The 21,594-nt window shown below is 46.7% G+C and overlaps 1 protein-coding gene across 1 annotated transcript; it reads right to left on the reverse strand.

The window, feature by feature from the left end:
• Window positions 1–205: 205 nt before the first annotated feature.
• On the reverse strand, window positions 206–20,209 carry ECI2 (enoyl-CoA delta isomerase 2). Its single transcript, XM_057700333.1, has 10 exons — window positions 20,151–20,209; window positions 17,260–17,422; window positions 15,046–15,144; window positions 14,632–14,820; window positions 11,901–11,970; window positions 8,813–8,915; window positions 7,914–8,034; window positions 3,781–3,870; window positions 2,241–2,384; window positions 206–1,583 (listed from the first exon to the last, which is right to left on the reverse strand). Exons 1-10 carry the CDS (start codon window positions 20,195–20,197, stop codon window positions 1,428–1,430), a joined length of 1,182 nt encoding a protein of 393 aa, XP_057556316.1. The 5' UTR covers window positions 20,198–20,209; the 3' UTR covers window positions 206–1,427.
• Window positions 20,210–21,594: the final 1,385 nt, after the last annotated feature.

The raw sequence follows: 21,594 nt of genomic DNA on the forward strand, positions 1-21,594 counted from the left end.
TTTCCTTGGCCTCAAATTTTGTTTTGCCAGTCACACCATGGCCACCACTGCACCGCTCCACAGTGGGGTCTGCCTTCGGGGCACACGTCACGTGCTCAGAAGAGAGATCCCAGCAACTGTCTCCTAGTCTGCCACAATCGGAGAAGCGCATGGGTGGACACGCTTCTGCACGTGGAGGCCCTGCCCCAGCCCACCTCCCTCTGTTTAATTTCTGCTCCTCACAGCTGTTTTTCACCTTTGTCAGAGATGTTGCCTGAAGTCCGCGGGAGGGATGGGCAGCTGCTGGCTCACAGGGACACAGAGGGGCTGGGACTCTCTGACCTTTACTGGGGCGCTGACGCTGGAAAAGCTACCTGCATCTCCATGCCTAGGACTCCTCACTTGTAAAAGGGGAGCAGCAACAGTACCTACCTCATTTTTAATTTTTGGCATAGTTTTTTGAGGACAAAATGTGCTTATGGGCGTTAAGCACTAGAAACAATAGTGAGTGCTCAATGAACATGAGTGGGTTATCACTGTTAATATATTTCCTATAGGACTGAACACTTTGGATTAGGATTACTGGAATAAAAAAATTAAGAACTAAGAGGTTAGAGGCTCGGTGGCTTGGCGGCCTGGGTGCTGATGCTTGAAGGAGGTTAAAGAGGAAGGAGGACATCTGGAAGAGCAAACCATTCCGTGCCAATCCTATAGCCACTGGAATTAAACTCTCGTCAAGTGACGCCCATGGCGGCCATCGAAACAGAAAGTTGCGAGGACAGTCAGGGCAGCTTTCAGGTGTGCTTTTTATAAAGTACCACATTAAATGAGAACGAAGGCTATGTGATAAATGAGGACACGATCACTGACACAGGACATTGCTTTCCAACAAAACAATCCAATTCTCCCTTCATCCCTTTGTATCAGATTATGGGCAGGGTCGGGGGGAATGAAACTAAGATTCTAATTTATCCTCTAAAATACTGCCCTGTCTGTGTGCTCCCCCTGCCAGATGGCTGAAAAAGAACATGCGACCCACCGAAGATCTTGACTCCGTCATCCAGAGGCTGTCGGTGTTTGGGCCGATCAAGTCAGTGACCCTGTGTGGACGGCAAAGTGCAGTCGTGGTTTTTGAACACATGGTCTCCGCTTGCCATGCTGTGAATGCTTTTCGGAGCAGGATGCCTGGAACAATGTTTCAGTGCGCCTGGCAACAGCCATTCATGTCGAAAGACGTAAGACCCCCCACTACCAAAGACGTAAGTAAATTCCCAAAGCTCGTCTCACGTTATTTGTTTTTCATCAGGGCTCTAGTGAAGTATAATCCTCCTGTCTGATATTTCAGCACTGTAGAAAGGCACAGCGAGGTTTACTTGGTTCAGGAATCGGAAAACAGGAACAGCAGCCCATCCCTGCCTTGGAAGCGCGTGGCTCTGCCGTGGCGCTTGTCACAGCTTTGCCCTTTTGGACAGGAAGTCCACGATGGCATTCACGCACTCATCCGACAGCCACCTCTCCTGCAGGGTGCTGCTTTCCTTGGCATTAATTGCGTGTAACTTTTCTTTCTCATGATGTCTGATGATCTGTTTTGAAATTTTAACAGCCTGAAAAAACAAAACCAACAGTGAGTGAAGAGGTATTCTCAGAGGAGTGGGCTTATTCTAGAATTCTGATGCCGGTTTCTCCATTGTTCCCTTGATCCTGTGACACCGTAAGAAATAAGCGTAGATAAGACAGTGCCTCTCAAACGTTCGTGTGTGTGCACATGCCCCCCAGCAGGCGTGGGGCAGGGCTGTGGTCACACATGTTGAGGAAGCTGCCGATAGAATTAAAGCTTCTGGTTCCAGGACCACACTCTGGGCAGTAAGAATTGGAGAGAATCAGTCACCAGCCATCACATGTGAAAACAAAAGGGCTGCGTGGTAAGAGTCTCCTCAAAGTTCACCTGTCCGGCCTGGACGCGAGGACAGAAGTGCTGGCAAACGTTGCCTACTCACCTCCTCAAAGCCGTGCACAGAGAGCACTGCCCCCCGGTCTCCACAGAACACAAGTGCAACGCCTATGTGACAAGTTTTCTAAACATCAGTATTTCTAATATTATTACGGTTACTTTTAATCTCAGATTTAGATGTGCTCAGAGCCAGCGATGACGTCTTGTTTTTTTTAACTGCTTATTCTCTTAAGGCAAATAGATGATTTCCATGGTTCTTAAAAGTAACAGAAAACAAAAACCAAAAACCCCCCCCAAAATGAATACTAACATTTGGGGGTAACTTGGAATATGCTTTCAGCCTGGCCCAAACTTCTTTCTGAAAAGTGCTGTCGGGAAAAACTTCAGTAACAAGTCCTTGGGCACGGGCTTCCTGGGCTGTTAACTTCTTCCCAAAAATGAGCATCTCTGTTGCCTGAAATGAAAAGCAAGATGGAGATGTTAACTCGATGAAACAAGGCTCAGTTAACTTCAGAATGGACTGCTTTCAGTAGACATAGGGACATTTCCTTCTGGTCTTTGAGGTCGCCAGTATTTCCATTAAGGGAGAAACTCTCGGCCCCACAGGCAGTGGCTTGCAGACCGTGTGCTGAGACCGTAAGGCTTTCTAGAAGGTTTGTAGAGGCTGCTGTTTCTCTGTGTGTCTGTGTTGGGAGTGGGGGTGGGGGGCAAGAGCGGGAAGCCTGGGGCAGAAACGCCGTGAGGCAGGTGTTGATGCTATGACACACGGCAGCGCTGCTTTCCTGGTTTATACGCTGTAAATCATCACAAGACAAAAAGCAAAAAAGCAAAAAGAAAAATCATGGTCATAGGGAATGCCAGCCAACCTTTAGAAACACCAACCGTCAAAATTCCCTTCCCTGGAAATTCACAGGGGGGTCTGGCTCTGACAGTTTTCTTTACCTGCCCAGGTACTCCAATGAGCGCTCTTTAACTGAAGGAAAGTGAGGAAGACTGATGTTCAGTTTCTAACAAAACTGGGGGCACCAAGGGGACATCCTTCTCTATGTTTGCAATTTCTCTTCCAGAAAAACAAAGACTGTTGCAGAGCCAAATGCTCTAAGCCTCAGAGTTGGGTCTGTCCAACTTTTCAAAGTTCAAATCTGTATAACAGTTCAGGGTATGTGACGGAAGAAAGAGATTTAAAAAGGAAATTCCTTGGTGGCCTAGTGGTTAGGATTCTGGGCTTCCACACCGTGGCCAGGGTTCAAACCCTAGTTGGGGAACTGAGATTCCACAGGCCACGCGGCATGGCCAAAACAAACAAACAGAGAGATTTTAAAAGTATACATTATTTTCTTTCAATGAAAACCTAATAGCAATAAACAGAGGCTCAATGCCCACTCCCCCCGTCAGATCTCGAAGGATGTTTCCTGGGCCTTTCCCTACGCCCAGCTCTCGGCCTTGCTGTGATCCCCTTGGGGTCCTTCCTGCAGAGGGTGGGCACTAGGTCTCATGACTGCAGGCACAGACCTGAGTGGCCACTGGGCACCTGGGGAGCCTTACTGGCCTGAGGAACAGTCTGGAGAAAAGGCTGTAGAGGCCAAGAGTGGCTCTGGGAGCACTGGGCACCTAGCTGAGAGTCACCCCCAGTTCAGGGAATTACAGATAGAGCGTCTCAATTTCCCTGCATACCAGACATTTCCCACAGCCAGGCTCCTCTGCACTGAAAACTCCTGGAGTTGGGAGCAAATAATTCGCTTCTCTCTGTCTGTCGTCTCTATTCTCGAGGGAGAGAACAGAGAGGATGCGGTTACTTTTGGAATGGAGAGGACTTACTAACATTTATTTTGAAGGCTTCCAGAAATTACCTTGCTTGGGCCCATTATCTTGGGAAAAGTGTAAGAGGAGCATCCTTCTGGGCTCTGGCCTAGGTTGCTGAACGGAGTATGAAATGTTGCCTTTTTGGAGAGAAAAGAGAAAGAAAAGAAAATCATCTTTCTGCATGTGATTTCAAAAAATCACTATTTGTTTATATCCTCCTTACAATACTTAATTGAAGAACTTTAAAAAAATTATGCTTATTGTATTATTATACAGGCGGACCTTGTTTCGTTGTGCTTTGCTTTACTGTGCTTCGCAGATACTGCATTCCCCTCCCCCACCCCCCAAAATGGAAGGTTTGTGGCACCTCTGCATCCAGCAAGTCTTTCGGTGCCATTTTCCCAACAGGGTTATTTTTTAAGTAAAGCTGTTGTAAAATGTCTATCTGATTGTTTTCTTAGACATAATGCTATTGCACGCCTAATAGAGTACAGTGTAACGTAACCATACGTTCCAGGCACTGGGAAACCAAACACTTCCTGTGGCTCATGTTCTTGTGGAACTTGCTTTGTTGCGGTGGTCTGGAACCCAACCCGCAATATCTCCGAGGTCTGCCTGTATACACACAAAATCCACGCTCAACGTGTGCAGTGTGATGAGTTTGAAACAAATGTATACAGTTATGTAGCCACTACCGTGATCAAGATACAGAATGTTACTCTGGCCCCTGCCCAAAGTTTCCTCCTTCCCCTCTGCAGTCAACCTGTTCCTCTCACCCACTGATGTTTTCTGTTCCTGCAGTTTTGCCTTTTCTAGAATGTACATACGCGGAATCATGCATTCTGTAGCCTTTTCTCCTTTCGTGGGCTCCTGTGCTTAGCAGAGGGCTCCCGAGTCACCACGTTGTGGCTGCACGTGTCAGCGTGCGCTCTTATTTCTGAGCAGTATCCCACCGTATGCACGCGTCATAATTCGTTCATCCACTCGCCAGCTGGAGCCACTGAGGTATTTCCAGTATCCTGGATGTGATGAACATGGTCATGGTGACCGTGCCTTTTCAGCTCTCTTGGGTAAATACCCAGGCGTGCAATTGCCGGCTTTGTGGTAAATGTGCGGTTTCACTTCCTAAGCAGCCCGCCTATCGTCCGAGGGGCTGCACCAGTTAACCAAGACACCAGCAGTGTGTAAGCCCCAACTGCTCTGCGTCCTCCCTAAACCTTATCATCATCATTAGGCTTTTCAACTGTACCCACTCTCCTCAGTTCGTCACAGTGTCTTCTGGCGGCGGTGTCCCCCCGCGATGGCGTCTCAGTGTGGTTTTAATTTGCTTTTCCCTGATGGCTGACGAAGTGGAGCATCTTCTCATATGTTTACCAGCCATGCGCATCCCTTCTTTGGTGAAGTAACTTTGCAACACTTTGCCTGCTGGTTTTAAGTTGAATTGGTTGTCTTTTTATTATTGGGTTGTAAGAGTCCTTTACATGTTCCATTTACAAGTCCTTAATGGTGTCTTTCTCGTGCGTTTTTAAGAGCCACTTATACTTTCTTTTCTGTGGGCTATGTATTCCTCTCCATCATGCATTTTTATATGAAGTTGTTGATCCATCACATTACAGACGTATTTTTAAAAATACATTCGAAAGCGTAGCCTCCATCGTGCGAGCTGAAAAACTGTTTCCTCAATTTGCCATTTGTCTTAATTTTGCCCCAGAGGTGTTTTGATTGGTTTTAAATACCAGAAACTACTCTAATATTGGTTATTTAGACTATAGAGTCATTTGTAGTTTTTTTTCCAGATGTCAGAAATATTTTTGTGTGTTTCTTGATGAATGAAAAGTTCTTATGAAAGGAAATTAACTTATAATTGACAATTCTGTAAATAGCATATTTAGACTTCATTTCCCATAATCAGGTATGGCATTTGTTTTTAATGAATATTGTTAGAAGATATAAACATACAATGTGCGGAGCATACACATAAAAATAATAAAAATATAAAGTAAACAGTTATTAATGCCATCTGTCTTCTCTCTTCCCCCCCTAAAAGAAAGCTTATCGGAGGAAATGTGCTGAGAAGTCACAGCCTAAGGAACGTAACCAGAAAACTGAAAGAAGCAGCCAGCTTTGGTGAGAGCCACGAAACAGCACGTGGAAAGCTGATGCAAAACAGCATTTAACTTACTTACAAACATTCTTATAAAAAAGATGGAAACAGCATTTAACTTACTTACAAACATTACTATAAGCAAACACTGAGCTAATTTTCAGAAAAAGAGCAGGAGACTAACGTAGTTAAGGGTTAGATGCTGCCTGGTGACCCTTAACCTCTCTATGCCACAGTTTTCTCATCTGTAAAATGGGGGTGAGAGCGCCTGCCGCACAGGGCGGCTCATGTGGGCGCTGACTGAACACACACAGTGTGCATCAGCAGACTGCGTACTGCACACAGAGCACGCGAACATCTATTACAGTGACGACTTCCACCTTTTAACTCAGAGAGCAAATGCACTGTTTGCTGACAGAAACTAACAGGCAGGCATTACCTACTGCCCAGAAGAAAGAGTAATTTGGTCACGTGGGTTAAATGGTAGCCCACACTGAATACGGTATTTACTCATGAAGCCAGTAAGGGTAAACCCTGTAAAATGAACGCTTCTCCACGGCTTCTTTCTTCTGTGTCTTTCCCTGATTTCAAATTGAACCTCGGTTTAATTCAGTTGGGTGAACTCTTAGCAGTGGTCACTATTTGTCAGATCATTTACTTGGGGCCCAATCTTTTAGCATATATAATATATACACATTTCCCTCTGATTTTAATTTTAATTCAAATTGTATCTTAAGATGGGAGTCCTGGAATTCTTTAAAAAGATGAGGTACATGACAATCATTTTGGACCCAGTGGGAGAATCAGGACAAGATTCAAGTACGACGGCATTTGGCTTCTAAATACTGAAGAAGAGACCTCCAAGTTCAGGTCAGGGACTCCCGATCCCACGCTGCTCAAAGCAAGTCAATTAACTAGTCATTTAACACACAGAATGTGCTGAAGACTGTTAATTTCTGCCTTTGAGCAGAAACTTCCACCTACAAAGGTTAGGTAGCCTAGCATCTAGAATTTCATCTGTTATTTTTATGGCAAAATTATTAGTAAGAATTAGATCTGACAATATGCCCAATGTGATTGAAACGAGTCCAGTAAAAGATGGACCAAAGAGTTAAGGACCCTAATATACAGCCCTATTAGTGGAGAAAATACCTCCAAACAAAACCAGGAATCTCTTCAGTGGTAAAAACCAAATGTTCCCTGCAAGGCTGTATGTACATCAGCAAATATTACCGCCACGAAAGCAAAAGTCACTCTAAGAATCTGATGACCCTAAGAGGTGGTTATTAGTTCTACAGTAAAGTTTCTAGGGTGAAGGGCTAAGATAAATGTTCATTACATCTTTATTTATAAGGACAAAAAGTGGAACTATTCTAGGGTTCCAGTGGCAGGGACTGGTTAAATTAGATAAGTTAACCCAAAGGTTAGCACCACTTATCTATGAGTGGTGACATAAGGAGTGATTTTTAAATTAACTCTTTTCTTTGTACTTTTCCATATTTTCCACAACTTTATTTGCTACTATGACATATATTAGCACTGTAGCAGGAATAGAAATTAAAATCTCTGTAATTCAACGGTGAACATGAGGCCAGTAACTTCTCTGAGCTTTGGTTTTCTTATCTGCAAAGGAGGGAGTGAAAGTAGATAATGCCTGAAATTCCTTCCTTATTCTAAATTTCTGAATTCCAGGATTCATTTATGTAGGAAAAAATGATCAAATAACACTTGCATAACCTCCAAAGCTGCTGTTTTCTGCCCCTTGTTAACAAGCTTTGAAGGTCTCCTGACTATCTCGGAGCAGAGCTGAACCACTGTTGTGTAACAGGACTGGCATATGGAGCCAAGAGAGCTGGGGCTACATTCACAACAATGTTCCTGTTTAGGAAAATTCAACTTAACAGTGAAGGAAAAATAAAATGTGTCAAATCAGATTAATTCTTTGGGAAAAATTTAAATTTATTCCATTCTACCATAAACCACATGTAATCTGTTTACTACCCGCAACAATAAAGGAGAATGCAAGGATCTCATTTTCACTTGTACGACTTCATACACTTCTGGGAGGTGACTTACCCTGTCGGTCGCATACACTATGTCGAACAGCCCGAGAATGGTGACGGAGATTCCTACAGCTGGACCGTTTATCACGGCAACCAGAGGCTTTGGAAAATCTATGAAACAGTCGACAAAATCCCTACGGACAGGGAAGTATAAAAGCATGTTGCAATGCTCCAAAGTAGCATCACTGAAGTACAGGCAAGACAGGGTGAGTCTGGAACACGCTCTCCTGGCCGGGCGGTGTACGTCTCCGCATCGCCCAGCAGTGCCTCCCCGGCCTCGCGCGTCAGGTTCACCCAGAACCCCACCTGCACGGCACTTGAGGGAAGCTCGCAGAGTCCCCCAGTGGGCCTTGGCTCAGATCTTGTGTGCTGGGCATGCGGACAGGGCCGTAAGCCCGCTGCAGACTTGGAGGCTAGGGTGGCTGCCAGCACGTGCTGCAGTATCGCTGCTCGGTGGGCACCAGAGATGCAGCAGGGACCAAGGGAATGGGGGGGGTGGGGGGAGACGCTTTCACGCCCTCTGTGTTTTCCGAGACCATTTCAAGTCTCCTATAAGCATGTGATAGTCATGCCTTCCTGCAGCCAGAGGAGAAGGTGCTAAATTCCTTGACTCAATATGAGAGAATCTGATTTACAACGGTAGTCAACACGTATGCTTTCCAATCAAATCTCGTGCAGAGCAGCCAGGAGAACGGCTAACAGAAGTTACAGTGATGGAGTGAAAGCCGCCTACTGATAGCAGTTTGGAGAAATACGCCTGTCCAAAGTCACAGCTGATTACATGGAACCAAAGAAGTATTTATTTTACTTTTGTGCAACTGGAGATCACGCTGATGAATAAGGATACCACCCTCCCCCCCTCCCCCCCCCTCCCCCCCCCCCACCGCCGGGATCAAACAGATGTGCTCTCACCTCAGTAAAATGGCCCCGCTTCTGGCTTTCTCCTTCACGTCGCCAGGGCTGGTATCCATGAAGTTGGTCAGGTCATTCCCACTAGAATAATAGTCCCCACTGCCTGTAAACAAAATCCAGAGGCGCCACTCATTCATCCTGCAGTCACCGGGCATCTCGTATGTGCCAGGCACCATGCCCAGCACTGGAAAGACACTATTGGACCAGCTCAGGTTCTTGCCTTGACAGACTAGGGAGTCAGCTGGACATTGATTTAAAGACACGAATAAATGTAGGCAACGCAGCTATGATACAAAGGGACACACGGACAGAAGAGTGGGCAATGGGGGTCTGCTCTCGTCTGGGCGTTTGGGGTGGGGGGACTTTGCTAACTGGGGGATGACTGGACTGAGATCTGAAGGACAGGCAGGGGTAGATGGAAAGAGGGTGGGGGGAGTATTCTCCAGAAGTGACAGCAAGTGCAAAGGCTCTGGGGAGGGGCGACCTGGCATATGATGGGCTGAGAGAAGCACCATTACAACAGTAACAGACGCCTTTAATTTTTTCAGTCCAAGACAGATAAATTAGAACAGAAAACAATTTAGGGAAGCTATATAACATGAATTAGAAAGGCAAGTCTAATTGATATAAAAATCAAGAATGAACTTACTTTTAACTTTCTTAAATTTCTTTTTTATTTAAAAAAAAATTATTATTATTATTTTTTGGCTGCGTCATGTGGCATGCGAGATCTTAGTTCCCTGACCAGGGATCGAATCTGTGCTCCCGACGGAGTCTTAACCACTGGACCACCAGGGAAGTCCCTGAACTTACTTTTTAAGTGTTTCTGGATGATATAAAATATTGGCCATTTTTTGGATTCTTAATCTTCAATGTAGAGATTTCAATATATAGCTAGTATAAATGAAATTTTAACAGAGTCTAAAAAAAGTAAAATTAGTAAAACCAATCATTTCGGATTATGATACAATAAACTAGGAATTGGTAACAGAAATGGAAAACCCCCCCAAAAAAAATCCTTTCTAGAAATTAAAGGACCAATTATTACAACACTTAGATCAGAAAGGAACTAGAAACCAAAAGTGAAGGACTAGAGAAAATAACTATAGGAAAAGCACTATTTATCAAAACTTAATCTTTCAGTATTCTCACCTGTAAAATACAAGTAATAATAGGGCCTAACCTCATAGGGTTATTGCAAGAAAGCTTAGAAAAGTTAAGACTCAAAAATGCTACCAAATGAATTAAAATGCTTAGACCAGCACTCAGCAAACGAAGTATGACGGCGAACACACGTCAGCCATTATCACCATTATTATGAAATTCAGTAGTTTCACTTCTAGGAATAGGACCTACAGATATTTCTGCACATTCGCTGAAAGACTTCCCTCCAAGAATACTCCCTGCAGCATGATTTGAATAGTGAAAGACTAAGTACAGTCTGTCTGCTCATCCGTGGAGCCATAATGAAATAAATTAGGGAATTCCCGAAACGTTCATACTCTGTAGCCCTGCAGAGAAAAACCTGGGTGTGTATATGCTGGCAGAGAAGATTTTTCAGGATGTGCTGCCGGGAGAGGAAGGTGGGTATATTATGTATGTATCACATGCTTCCTTTCCTGTTTACAGAAAACATTCTAATCCTGTATCAAGCCAGTGCCACCTGCAGACTGTTCCTGTTGTCTCCGTTCTGCTAGGCGAATACGTGAAGTGCCAGGGCCATCTTCACCTCTGCCCCTTTCTTCTCCCCTCTCATCAGCTCTTAGGTATTTCTCTTCCTCTCCGCCTCTCTTTTTTATAAAAGCTCTCTGACACCTCTATATAATATTATATATTTTACAACTTTGACTGAAAATTAAAATAAAATCACTCCTGGGAATTCCCTGGTTGTCCAGTGGTTAGGACTCCGTGCTTTCACTGCCGAGGGCGCAGGTTCAATCCCTGGTTGGGGGAGTAAGATCCCACAAGCCACGTGGTGTGGCCAATCAATCAACAAATAAGATAACACAAAATAAACTGAAATCACTTCTGCTTCCGCCACATCCACACCAACAGCTCCTGCCTCCCACGTGCCAGCTGCGAGCCCTGCCCTGCATTGTCTCATGTAGCCGTCTCAACCACTCGAGTCGGGGTTAGGGAGATACTGTCCTCTCCGTGCAGGACGCAGAGGCCACCCAGGCAGTAAGGAATGAAGCCAGGGTTTGAACTCAAGGTGACCTGAGTCCTGAGCCTCAGCCTTCACCACTACACTCAGTGCCCCTTCCAAGTTCAACCTCATTCTCCAAGTTCATCCATCACAGCTTCCACTTGTTGTCACAGCGCTGATGGAATTGCTAATTTGTGTATTACATCTCGAACACTTGCTGTACTGTTGGTCTCTACAATCATAATTCTGAACGCTTGTGCAGTACACAGTCTACTGGATGCTCTACAATGTGCGTTACCACTCTGTTACAGGAGCATATGTAGAATGTTTTAACATTTTCACAATTGTAAGTAATGCTGCAAAGATTATCTTTCTTGCTCAAGACCTTTCCCTTTTCTTGGATAATTTCCCTAAAATAAATTCCTTTAAGTGGGATTCCTTTGTCAAAGCATATGAACACTTGGCATATTGTCAAATGCTCTCTCCTTAGCTACTTACACTTTTTACAGCCATTTACGCTGCTATCAGCAAGGGACAAGAGGTGTTTACTCCACCATGACCTTGTCAAAGTTGGGTGTAGTATGAAATTTTGCTAATTCAGATAAATATAAAATGGTATCTCATCCTTTTGCTTTCTGTTTGTGCTTATTAATCTGGTTGCATTCTCCTTGTTTCTTTAATGCCTGGACTTTCTCACATAAACTGTCTATTCATGTGACTCACCAACTTATCCAACAGGTCTTTGTACTTTTCTTACCAATTTGTATCTGCTTTTTACACGATACAGGTATCAATCCTGTGTCTATCCCGTTTTTGATGTATTTAAAAATTAGAGTATCTCAGCGCTAGAAAAGATTTTAGAGCTTATTTACTCAATTTCCCATCTAGGAGAAAATCCCCCCAAATAGAAATTTAATTAAGAAATCCAAGAAAATCTCTTACCTGTTAAAACAGTTATGGTTGAATCATCCTTGCTGGCAGCCTGAAGTGCAAGCATGATGTCATGGTACATCTGTGCAGAAAGGGGAAGGTGAGGAAAAGAAAAAACTCTGTAAACGATCACCTCTACCCAGTGGCTTCACGAAACACCAGCCTGCAAGCTCTCCCTCTGCAAAGTGCCAAACGCGTATGTTGGCTGTACTTACAGAACCAAAAAGGCAGACCCCCAAACTGAAAGGACTTTCATTCCTTTTACGCTACGTGGTGTGTATTACGTACCCAGTGCTATACAGTAGACGCTGGGGAATATATCCACCTGCTTCCCCCAAATGAACAAATAAAACACAGTTCCTGAGCTTTTGGAATTAATAGAAGGGGATAGCTCTAAAATGGGTCGAAGTGCAAAGCAGCAGAAACTCAGAGGAGGTGCTGGTACTTTTCTAGGCTGGGTAGGATGGTGGGGGGGCAGAGAAAGATTTCCAGGAAGCATTTTTTCATTTGGGATGTCAAGAGAGAGCACAAGGGGAGCAGGCAGTCTGGGAGTGTTCCTGAGCGTGAAAGGCTGGATTCTGTCAGGAATGTAGGCCCAATGTTTTTTTTCGCTGCATTGGGTCTTCGTTGCTGCCACGGGCTTCTCTAGTTACAGCGAGCTGGGGGCCACTCTTCACTGCGGTGCGTGGGCTTAGTGCGGCGGCTTCTCTTGTTGTGGAGCATGGGCTCCATGTGTGCGGGCTTTAGTAGTTGCAGCACACGGGCTCAGTAGTTGTGGCCCATGGGCTTAGTTGCTCTGCGGCATGTGGGATCTTCCCGGACCAGGGGTCGAACCCGTGTTCCCTGCATTGGTAGTCAGATTCTTAACCCCTGTACCACCAGGGAAGCACTCCCCCCACCCTTTTTTTTCTTGGGGGGGGGGCAATATTTTAAATCAGCCACATCTCTGAAAATCTTGGATGTGTAGCTGTCGTAGCTTTTAATTCATTTAAAACAGGTGCAGTTTCTACCTTAGATGAGACTTCAGTGTGAGAGAAAATGGTGAAGAGGGCTGACATTTACAGATGCACGTCCTTCATTGAAAAAATAAACACATGGACTTTATATAACATATGAATGGAGGTGAGATCATTTCTACTGAGGGAGGGGATGAGGAAGTAATTCCATTATTACTGCAGAGATGGGGACAGAGCTGACAGGGTAACTGGGAAGAGCCAGGGTTAGGAGCTGGACAGATCAGGGTTTCAGCTTAGATTTTCCGGGGTATTCGTCATGTGAATTGGGACAAATAAGTACCTGGCCTAATTATTTTATTGTTAGGTAGTAATCATGGTAGGCTCCTTGTGGGAATTAAACCTCTGGGTGGAAAGCCTGACACACACAAGGTGCTCTGTAAAGAGCAGCTACTGTTACTACTACGTGATTATATAGAAATGAGTCAGGAGAAATAGTTTTGAGCACTGAATGCTTTGTTAACTGTGTAGTGCATGTCCAACTTCATGGAATCCTTACTTAAGACTCTTTTAAGTCAGTGTGCTTTTTCTAGTACAACACAGACGATAAACCCAATGGAAAGGGTTGTAGCCCTTTTGAATTTTACTCCCAGTTCAGCACCAAGCCCCCAATTAATTCTCTACAATTTTTTTCAAGGGGAAAGAACTGAAGTGGCTATTTTTTCCTTAAACTGCGATATATATATTTTTTAATGAGACATAATTGACATATGTTTGCTTCGGGTGTGTAACAATTATTTCATATTTGTATACAGTGTAAAATGATCACAGTACGTCAACATCTGTCACCATACAGTTACCATTTTTTTCTTGTGATAAGAAATTTTAAGATGTATCGTCTTAGCAACTTTCAGATATGGAAAATAGTATTATTAACTATAGTCACCATGCTGCACATTATATCCCAGTGACTAACTTATTTTATAACTGGAAGTCTGCACATTTTGACCCCCTACACCCATTTTGCCTACCCTCACCCCCCCACCTCTGGAAACCACAGACCTGCTGCTCTTTGTATTTGTAAGTGAGATCATCTGGTATTTGTCTTTCTCTAACTTATTTCACTTAGCATAATGCCCTCCAGGTCCACCCGTGTTGCCACAAATGGCAGGGTTTCACTCTACTTTACAGCTGAACAGTGTTCCACTGTACACGTGCACCACGTCTTCTCTGTCCATCATCCCCCGATGGACACTCAGGCTGTGGGAGTGGTTGCTTTTATTATCATTTTAGTTCAATGACCAATTCAAAGATGACTGCTGCCCCGTGAAGCAGCTCATTTCAAGCAGAGCTGGGTTACAATCTGTGTAAGTCCTTCTCTCCTTTATCCTTCTCCTTGTACAAAATAAAGCTCCATGCAAGCAGATCAGTACTCACGCTTAAGTCCAAGTGACATGCAGATACCTCCAGGGAGCACCCATGCCAACCTCAGAGAAGCCCTATGCATCTTCTCTCACAGTGATGTGTGTTTCATTTATACTAACATCACTTATCTGTGCTTCCATCATTAGAAAAGTTGCAGTGTCTTCTGGGCATGTAGAACCTACCTGGAGCTCACAAATTCATACAACTCTGATGTACGAGGTAGTCACAGTTACGAATCTTCCTGTACAAATCAAACAGGAGCTCGCGCAGAAACAGAAAGGATGCTGACGCACTATAGTTTCTGAGTGAAGCACACAGAGGAAGGGAAGAAAAGCAGGCTGGGCTCCCAGGGCTGCACGTGTTACCTGGGTGGTGAGTGCATTTTTTCTCTCGGGCCGGTTCAATGTGATCGTTGTGATGCCGTCTTTGGAGGTCACCATCACGGCGTCACTTCCCAGTTGCTTCCCGTCTACTCCAGGGGTCACCTGGCTGGAGGACTCAGAGGAAGCACTCAGACTGGATACCAAGTCCACATAGTTCTGTCTGGCGGTTTCCTGAAGAGAGATGACGGTTTCAGCCCATGGTCAATGAACAAGCATTTTGAGAAACTTCCTGTGCTAAGTAGTACACGTGGCAGTGAAGAAAGAATAGAGGTTCTGGTTTGGTAGAGGGACCTCAAGATCGAGAAGGCTCATCTGTAATAACTTAATAATGAGAAGCACCCCCTTCCTTTAGGAGCACAGCAAGTGAAATAAAAGCAGGGCAATAAGTAGAGGTACCTTGGGCAGACTGCCAAGAGCACTCCAAGCATCCCACTTGGCCCCACTGACAAAGTCAAGCACGCCTGGTTTGGGCACATTACAAGGTCCTTCAGTGGCCTGTGAAAAAGAAAGGGTCAATTATGGGTCAAATGCCTATGCAAACTGGAGACTTAAATAGTTAAGAGCTATAAAATGCATACTAGCTTGAACACGCCTTCCCCTTCCAAGTAGTTTCACAAGGTACATAAATTGATCTGAATTTTCCTCTGCTTTTGATGCTGTTGCTAAAAACGCACAAACAAGAGAAAAAAGACTGGAGGGAAAAATACGCTATTGGCTACCAGTTGCTAAGAGAAGTCATAACTGCCTGCATAGGAAAATAATGCAGGATTAGGGTTTGAGGAAAGTATTGAATAGTTTTAAAAAAAATCATAATCGTTCATTAGTTTTATATTGATGGTCACAGTCTTCAAACAAAATCAAAACCTTCAAGCAAACAATCTTCAAAGGTAACTAGCCGACAAACATTTACAAAACACAGTGTATTCTGAAAGCCCATGCAAAGGTACCACATCCCCCCTCCCAACCCAATTCCGTGGTGGATGTCAGGTAACTGAGCAACAGAGCTGCGGGGGGGATGGGGTGGGGGCAGGGGTGGGACCGTCAGAGCCACTGGTTCTTAGGACACTTAACTGAAGTGTCATGAAGGACATGTGCGTAGAAAGCAAAAAGCAACTAAATGTTACTAGTTTGAGGGTAGATGCAGTGAGTGTTTTGAGATAAAAAAAATGCACTCAGTTATTTTCAGAAATGCCAATTTAAAACTCCATTTAATAAGCACGTTTTTTAATGTCATACTATAACCAGCTAAAAGAGGAAAGAAGAAAGAGGCTTTGAAAAAACAAAGGCAGCAAAGGAGGCTAAGGATTTCCAAAGAAAAAAAGACTCCCCTTGCAAGAGTTAGCCATCTGAGAGATGAGAGGCAACGCAGGCCTTCCGTCTGCCCCCCTCCCCAACTCCTGACACCAAGTGCAAGATTGGGGGACTCCCGAAAGCACTCTCCAGTTCAATCATCTGTTAGAATGTCTCACAGAACACGCTGAAAGCGCTTATCCTCGTGGCCGCCAGTTATTGTGGGGAAAGGGTACAGAGTAAGATCAGCAAGGGAGGATGTAGAGAGTGGAGTCTGGGGAAGGCGTGTGTGTGTCCCCCGCCCCGCCAGCAGCCGCTGTGGAGTCAGGACAGCGGCCTCTCCAGTCCCAGAACTGATGTGTGACAGCACACGCAGGGTACGGGCCGCCAGGGAAGCCCATTCACGCCTCGGTGTTCAGAGCTGTCCCTGGGGCTCCCCCACCTCCGCATGGGTCCCTGGGTAACTGCAGCCCCACTCCAGAGCCCACTCTTAGACGCTCCGGGCAAACAAAGACACTTCTGTCACACGCGGCATTCCAAGGGCTTAGAACTTACCTCCCAGAAGCCAAGGGCAAAGGTCTTTTGGGGCAAAGCTAAATTCTTTACTATACACACCAGTGTGAAAGTAAGAGAGGCTCGTACAGATCACACGAAGAGAACACGGAGAAGACACAGGAGCCCATGGGGCTGACTTCCCAGAATGGTTTTCAGACATTGTAACTTAAAAACTGAAGTTTTAAAATTTTGTTATAAAAATTTTCAGACATATACAAAAGCAGAATATTACCACAAACTCCCAATATTCATCACTCAAATTTAATAACTCATTTTTGCCATATTTTGCTCCAATCATCCTTTTCTTACGTTTTTTCCTACATTTTAGAGAATGCCAAACACCATACTATTTTATCCCTATGTACTTAGTATGCATTCCTAAAAAAATCATTGTTTTCTTATATAACCACGATGCCATTAAAATAATTCCTGAGTATCATCTAATAATCACGATTCGAATTCCCCCAACTTTCCCAAGACCACTTTTTCAGCTGATTTAATTAGCAGCCAAATAAGGACTACACATTTGGTTGCTATATCTTTTAAGTCTTTTCTACTCGGGAGTGATCCTGAGAAGTCACTTTCTGCCTTCATAGTATTCTGAAGTCTAGGGTAACAAACTCTCACGGACACGCTCTCCAGAGGAAAGGCAGCAACACAGACGCCAACGACACGCAGGCTGCATTCAGCACAACACGCAGCACGTCTCTCTGAGGACCCATCGGCCCGACACACCTCGTCATCACACCTCAGGCATTGATCTACCTGCTTATAGAGTGCGTAGAGTTGTAGCTTCACTTCATTTCCCGGGTCCTTCTTCAAGAGTTTCATCTGATTCACTGCGTTTTCAAAATCCTTCTGGCTGGCTCTCATTGCTGGGCCACACACGTGCAGCTGAAGTGCTGAGAAGCGAGTCACCTGCAGGGGACTGCAAATGGGCAGGCTGGTGTTTAACTGTTCCCAACCCTTACGCACCAAAATGCCACGTTTCTCTAGAAATATCTTCCCTATTCTTGCCCCAGCCACCTGGCTGCGAAAGGTTAGTGGTTTCCAAAACAGTCCCTAGATAAGAAATCAATACGGCAGCCGACCGCAGGAATGTAGTCATTCAAAGTAAACACAGAAAAAGCAGCCAGAAGCCCAGGAGGAGCCGTGTAATCTTGCCACAGGCCAGAAGTAAATGACACGCCTGTGAGGAGGCAGCGGCAGCAATGCTGGGCAGGCTCGGGTGCTTGCAAAGCCACGTGTGCACAAGTGAAGTGAACTTGCTTGACTCCACTTGATGATGGCAAAGACCCAAAAAAGTGTTTAGAAGTCAAGTTGTTCTGATATAAGAATGAGGTGAGCTGTGTCAGGGTGACATGGTCTTTCTTGTGGGTAAGCACTTGGAGCTCAGGGTCTGAGAGGCCCTGCTGGGGGCATAGCAATAAGAACAGATGAAGCAACTACGGGGACGGGACATTCAGACTATAAATACCCAGACTTTATGAGGACCGTGTGAGAGTTTCAGTCTGGGCAGAGCTCCCCTCTGCCGATCCAAATAGCTCTCCAAACCTTGGGGCACTAGCTCCTGCCATGGTAAAGGGGACTCTTTTATCAGCAGTGGTGAAAGCCATGCAGTGGCCACCAAGGAATCAGCCCGCCCGGCCACACCAGCAAACTGCTCCATCATCAAGGGACTTTTATCTTGGGGCTGGCAGCTCAACGTCAGCTCTTGCATGGCAATCAGAACTCCTTACTGGCTTGTTCAGAGGCATCATCCTGTATGCTACTGGCTCGTGAAATTATAATTTCCGCAGTGAGCCTGTGCTAAATAAAACACTGACAAAGACAATCTCCATCTCTGAGCGTAAAATGCCTGTCCCACCCCTCCTCCCCCAAACAAAATAAGGATACCGAGACCAAGGGGATAAAGTACACACAAAGAATTCAGTCATCTGTGTCCCAAGGTCCAGAAACAGCCTCTTGCAGTTGAAACTGAGTCCCCCTAAAACAGAGTTTCCTTACTGAGTCTGAGTCATCCCTCTGTCCAAAACTTTATTCCCTTCCTTGTCCCCTCTGACCTCAATCCTGAGCTAACTGAGCACTAATCAGAGTCAGATGACTCAAATTGCTGCCGTGGATAACATCGCCTTTGTACTAACATTGCTACTACAGACATCACTGTTAACGTACAAACGCGGGCTGTTTCTCCAGAGCAGGATGCGCTCTCAGACCCCCGAGCCACGGACCACCTGACCAGAGACATGCAGTGACTAATACATGTCATGAGAGGATAATTAACTTCAGCTTCTCTGTTCTTCCCCTTAAAACCACCCCCCCCCCCCCCCCAACTCGTAACTCAAAGATGAAGTCAGAGTGGAACTGAGGCTTGTCCTCCCACTCCCTTGCCTGGCACCCTGCCATAAATCCTTACTCTGCTGCAAATTCCTGCTGTCAGAATTTGGTGTTCTGCCCCTCGGGTACACAAGCCCTTTGCTTGGTCACACAGTCACTGATAAACAAACTATAAACTCTTATCAGGCCAGTTCCTTGCTCTTTGCTCAGCAAACGTGTGTCCCAGGACACACAGGGGAAAGGCGGGGAGAATGAGACAGAAGAGGTGTTCAGAAGGAGGAATAAGCAGCCGCTGGCATTCCAGGCAGAGAGCACAACTTTCTTAGGGAGATGGAGGGCATACCTGGGGGAAACCTACCTGACCTGGATGCTAGGCTGTGAAGCCCCTGAGCAGACACACGCAGTCCTCTCCCAGAGATGTCTAACAAGCCAGGTGCAGAGCAGAGACAGCAAGTGCTACCAGGTGACTCACTCTTTAAGCTCAGGTAGTAAGCAGAGGGGAGGGGAAAGTGTCAGTGCACAGCAGTGAGGTCACAAACAGTGGATGGTCACCATCACCCTGAGTAATAAAGCTAAGGGCATCCAAGATGATCAAAAGAATACAGTTACAGACAAAGCCCAAACCTAACATGTATCACCGCCTCTGCAAAAATGTAATTGTCAAACAGGAAGTTCAAAGCTTGAATGTGTCGTTCAGTAAAATTAGCCTTCTACACGTTTTATAGTAAATAACTGAATCAGTTTTTTCCCCCCAAAAGGGCAAAACTGCATCCTACATGAAGGGGGCACCTGGCAAGTTTCAAGCAGAAAACGAAGGGAAATCTTAAAATGTCCATAAAGGCTGACGTGTGCACGTTCTCACAAAAGATGGTGCAAACACGTCTTTTAAAATAGGGTTTTTTAAAAATTGCAGAAAACGACCGCTGACTATATACAGAATCGGGAAAATCACTCCCCGCCCCGAAGGCCACCAGCACGTGGCAGGGTCTTCCCGCGGGCCCGGTCTGCACACGGCCCCGCCGCCGTCCCTCGGGGACGCGCCCCGCCAAGCAGACGGGTCCCCCCAGCCGACCGCGGGGCGCGACCCCCCCCCACCCCCACCCCCACCCCCACCTCCGGCACAGCCCCCCGAGCCCGGCGGCGGGAGCGACGGGGACGCGCGCGGGGAGGCCCGGCCCGGCCGCCCTGACCCCCCGGCCCACAGGGGGACGAGCGCGCGAGGGGCGCCTGCCGCCCGCCCCGCGGCTGCCCACGCGCGAGGACGGGCAGCGCGCCCGCGCAGACACCGCGGGCCACCTAGGGCCGGGCTCGTCCCTCACCTGCGGAGGACGGCGGGGCCCCAGCGCCGCGCCAGCAGGCCGGCCATCGCGTCCCAGCCTCCCCGGGCCTGGGCGGGGCTGCGGGGCGGGGCCTGGCTCCCGGGCCCGGCGGGGACACCCGGGTCAGAGCGGGGCCGGGGGCGGGGCCTAGCGCGGCGGGGCGGGGCGGGGCCTGGGAGCGATAGGGTGGAGCGGGGTCGGGGGCGGGGCCCGCGGGGAGGAGAGGCCGGGACGTGATAGGTTGGGTCGGGTCAGGGGCGGGGCCGGGGGCGGGAGGCGCGCGGCCCTGGTCCAGGGCCCTGCTGGGCCGCAGGGAGCCCGAGTGCGCGCCGCGTTTGGAGGCCGGAGGCGGAGAGGCAGCCGCGGGCCTGGGAAGAGCACGTGTTCGCCCCGCAAGCGGGGCGGCTCGCGGACCCGGTAGCTCGGGGGCATCAGCTGTGCTCTGTCGAACAGTTTAAACCCAGCCTTTCAGCTCAGTCACCGTCGGAGGGTGTTTGAGTTCTGCCAAAGCATTTAGCAAACTTTGTGGGGAAGAAATCCTGGGAGTTGGAAGGGCCTTTCTCGCCTCGCCCAGGCCCCGGAGGAAACAAGTCCGACGTTTAGATTAAGGGAGCAGACACCTGCGGACCAGGCAGAGCGAGCCAGGCTCTCTGTTATCCTCTGAGCAGCCCTGCGGGGAAAATGCTGTTGCCCTGTTTTGCTGATGTGTCATGTGAGGTCCGCAAAGATTAACTAGGTGACCTCCCCGAAGACCTGAGACTTGCAAGTGGTCAAAGCCCCAAGTAATTTTATTATTTGCGCTTCATCATAGCTGGGGGCGACTGAAGGCCGGGAAGAACAATTTGGAGTTGTTCTGAAACCTTTTTTCAGATATTACAAGGGGATGGTTGGTAGGCTGAGCTGAGTCACTCAAAGACCTGGACCCTCTCTCAGGCTGGCGGAAGGAACCCTCCGAGGTAATGGAAATGCACTGGCAGAAACTGCAGATGCTGGAAGGCTCACTGGGCTCCAGAAGGTGAAACACCACGCATAGAAATATTAATTTAAAAAAAAATCCCTTACTAGTAAGCATATTTGGACGGTAAGACTTTTCATAAGACAAGTGAGGTCTTCTCAGGCTTATGCCTGCTATATTTTACACAGAAAAGTGGGGTATGGGAAATCAGCTGTTTTTGTCAAAGTAGCATTTAAAAAATATAGGAGCACATGTCAAAAATTTACCTAACCCATTAATTAGGGAACCAGCAGGATGGTAAAGAAGAATTTGAAAGACTGGTTTATAGACTCAGTTGTAAAAATGAGTGCTGCAGGACTTCCCTGGTGGCACAGTGGTTAAGAATCTGCCTGCCAATGCAGGGGACCTGGGTTTGAGCCCTGGTCCGGGAAGATCCCACATGCCTCAGAGCAGCTAAGCCCGTGCGCCACAAGTACTGAGCCTGCGCTC

The sequence above is a fragment of the Hippopotamus amphibius genome, chromosome 11, assembly GCF_030028045.1.
Source record: "Hippopotamus amphibius kiboko isolate mHipAmp2 chromosome 11, mHipAmp2.hap2, whole genome shotgun sequence".
Taxonomy (NCBI): Eukaryota; Metazoa; Chordata; class Mammalia; order Artiodactyla; family Hippopotamidae; genus Hippopotamus; species Hippopotamus amphibius.

Bases quoted from the DNA above. Each gene is read 5' to 3' on its own strand.
- ECI2 (XM_057700333.1), bottom strand. From the start codon at position 20,197: ATGGCCGGCCTGCTGGCGCGGCGCTGGGGCCCCGCCGTCCTCCGCAG. The intron at 8,916-11,900 runs GTAAGAGATTTT...TTTTGTTTACAG, and splicing joins AACCATAACTGTTTTAACAG to GCAGTGGGGACTATTATTCT. The intron at 1,584-2,240 runs GTTAGTATTCAT...TTGTTTTTTCAG, and splicing joins ATTCCAAGTTACCCCCAAAT to GCTGTTAAAATTTCAAAACA.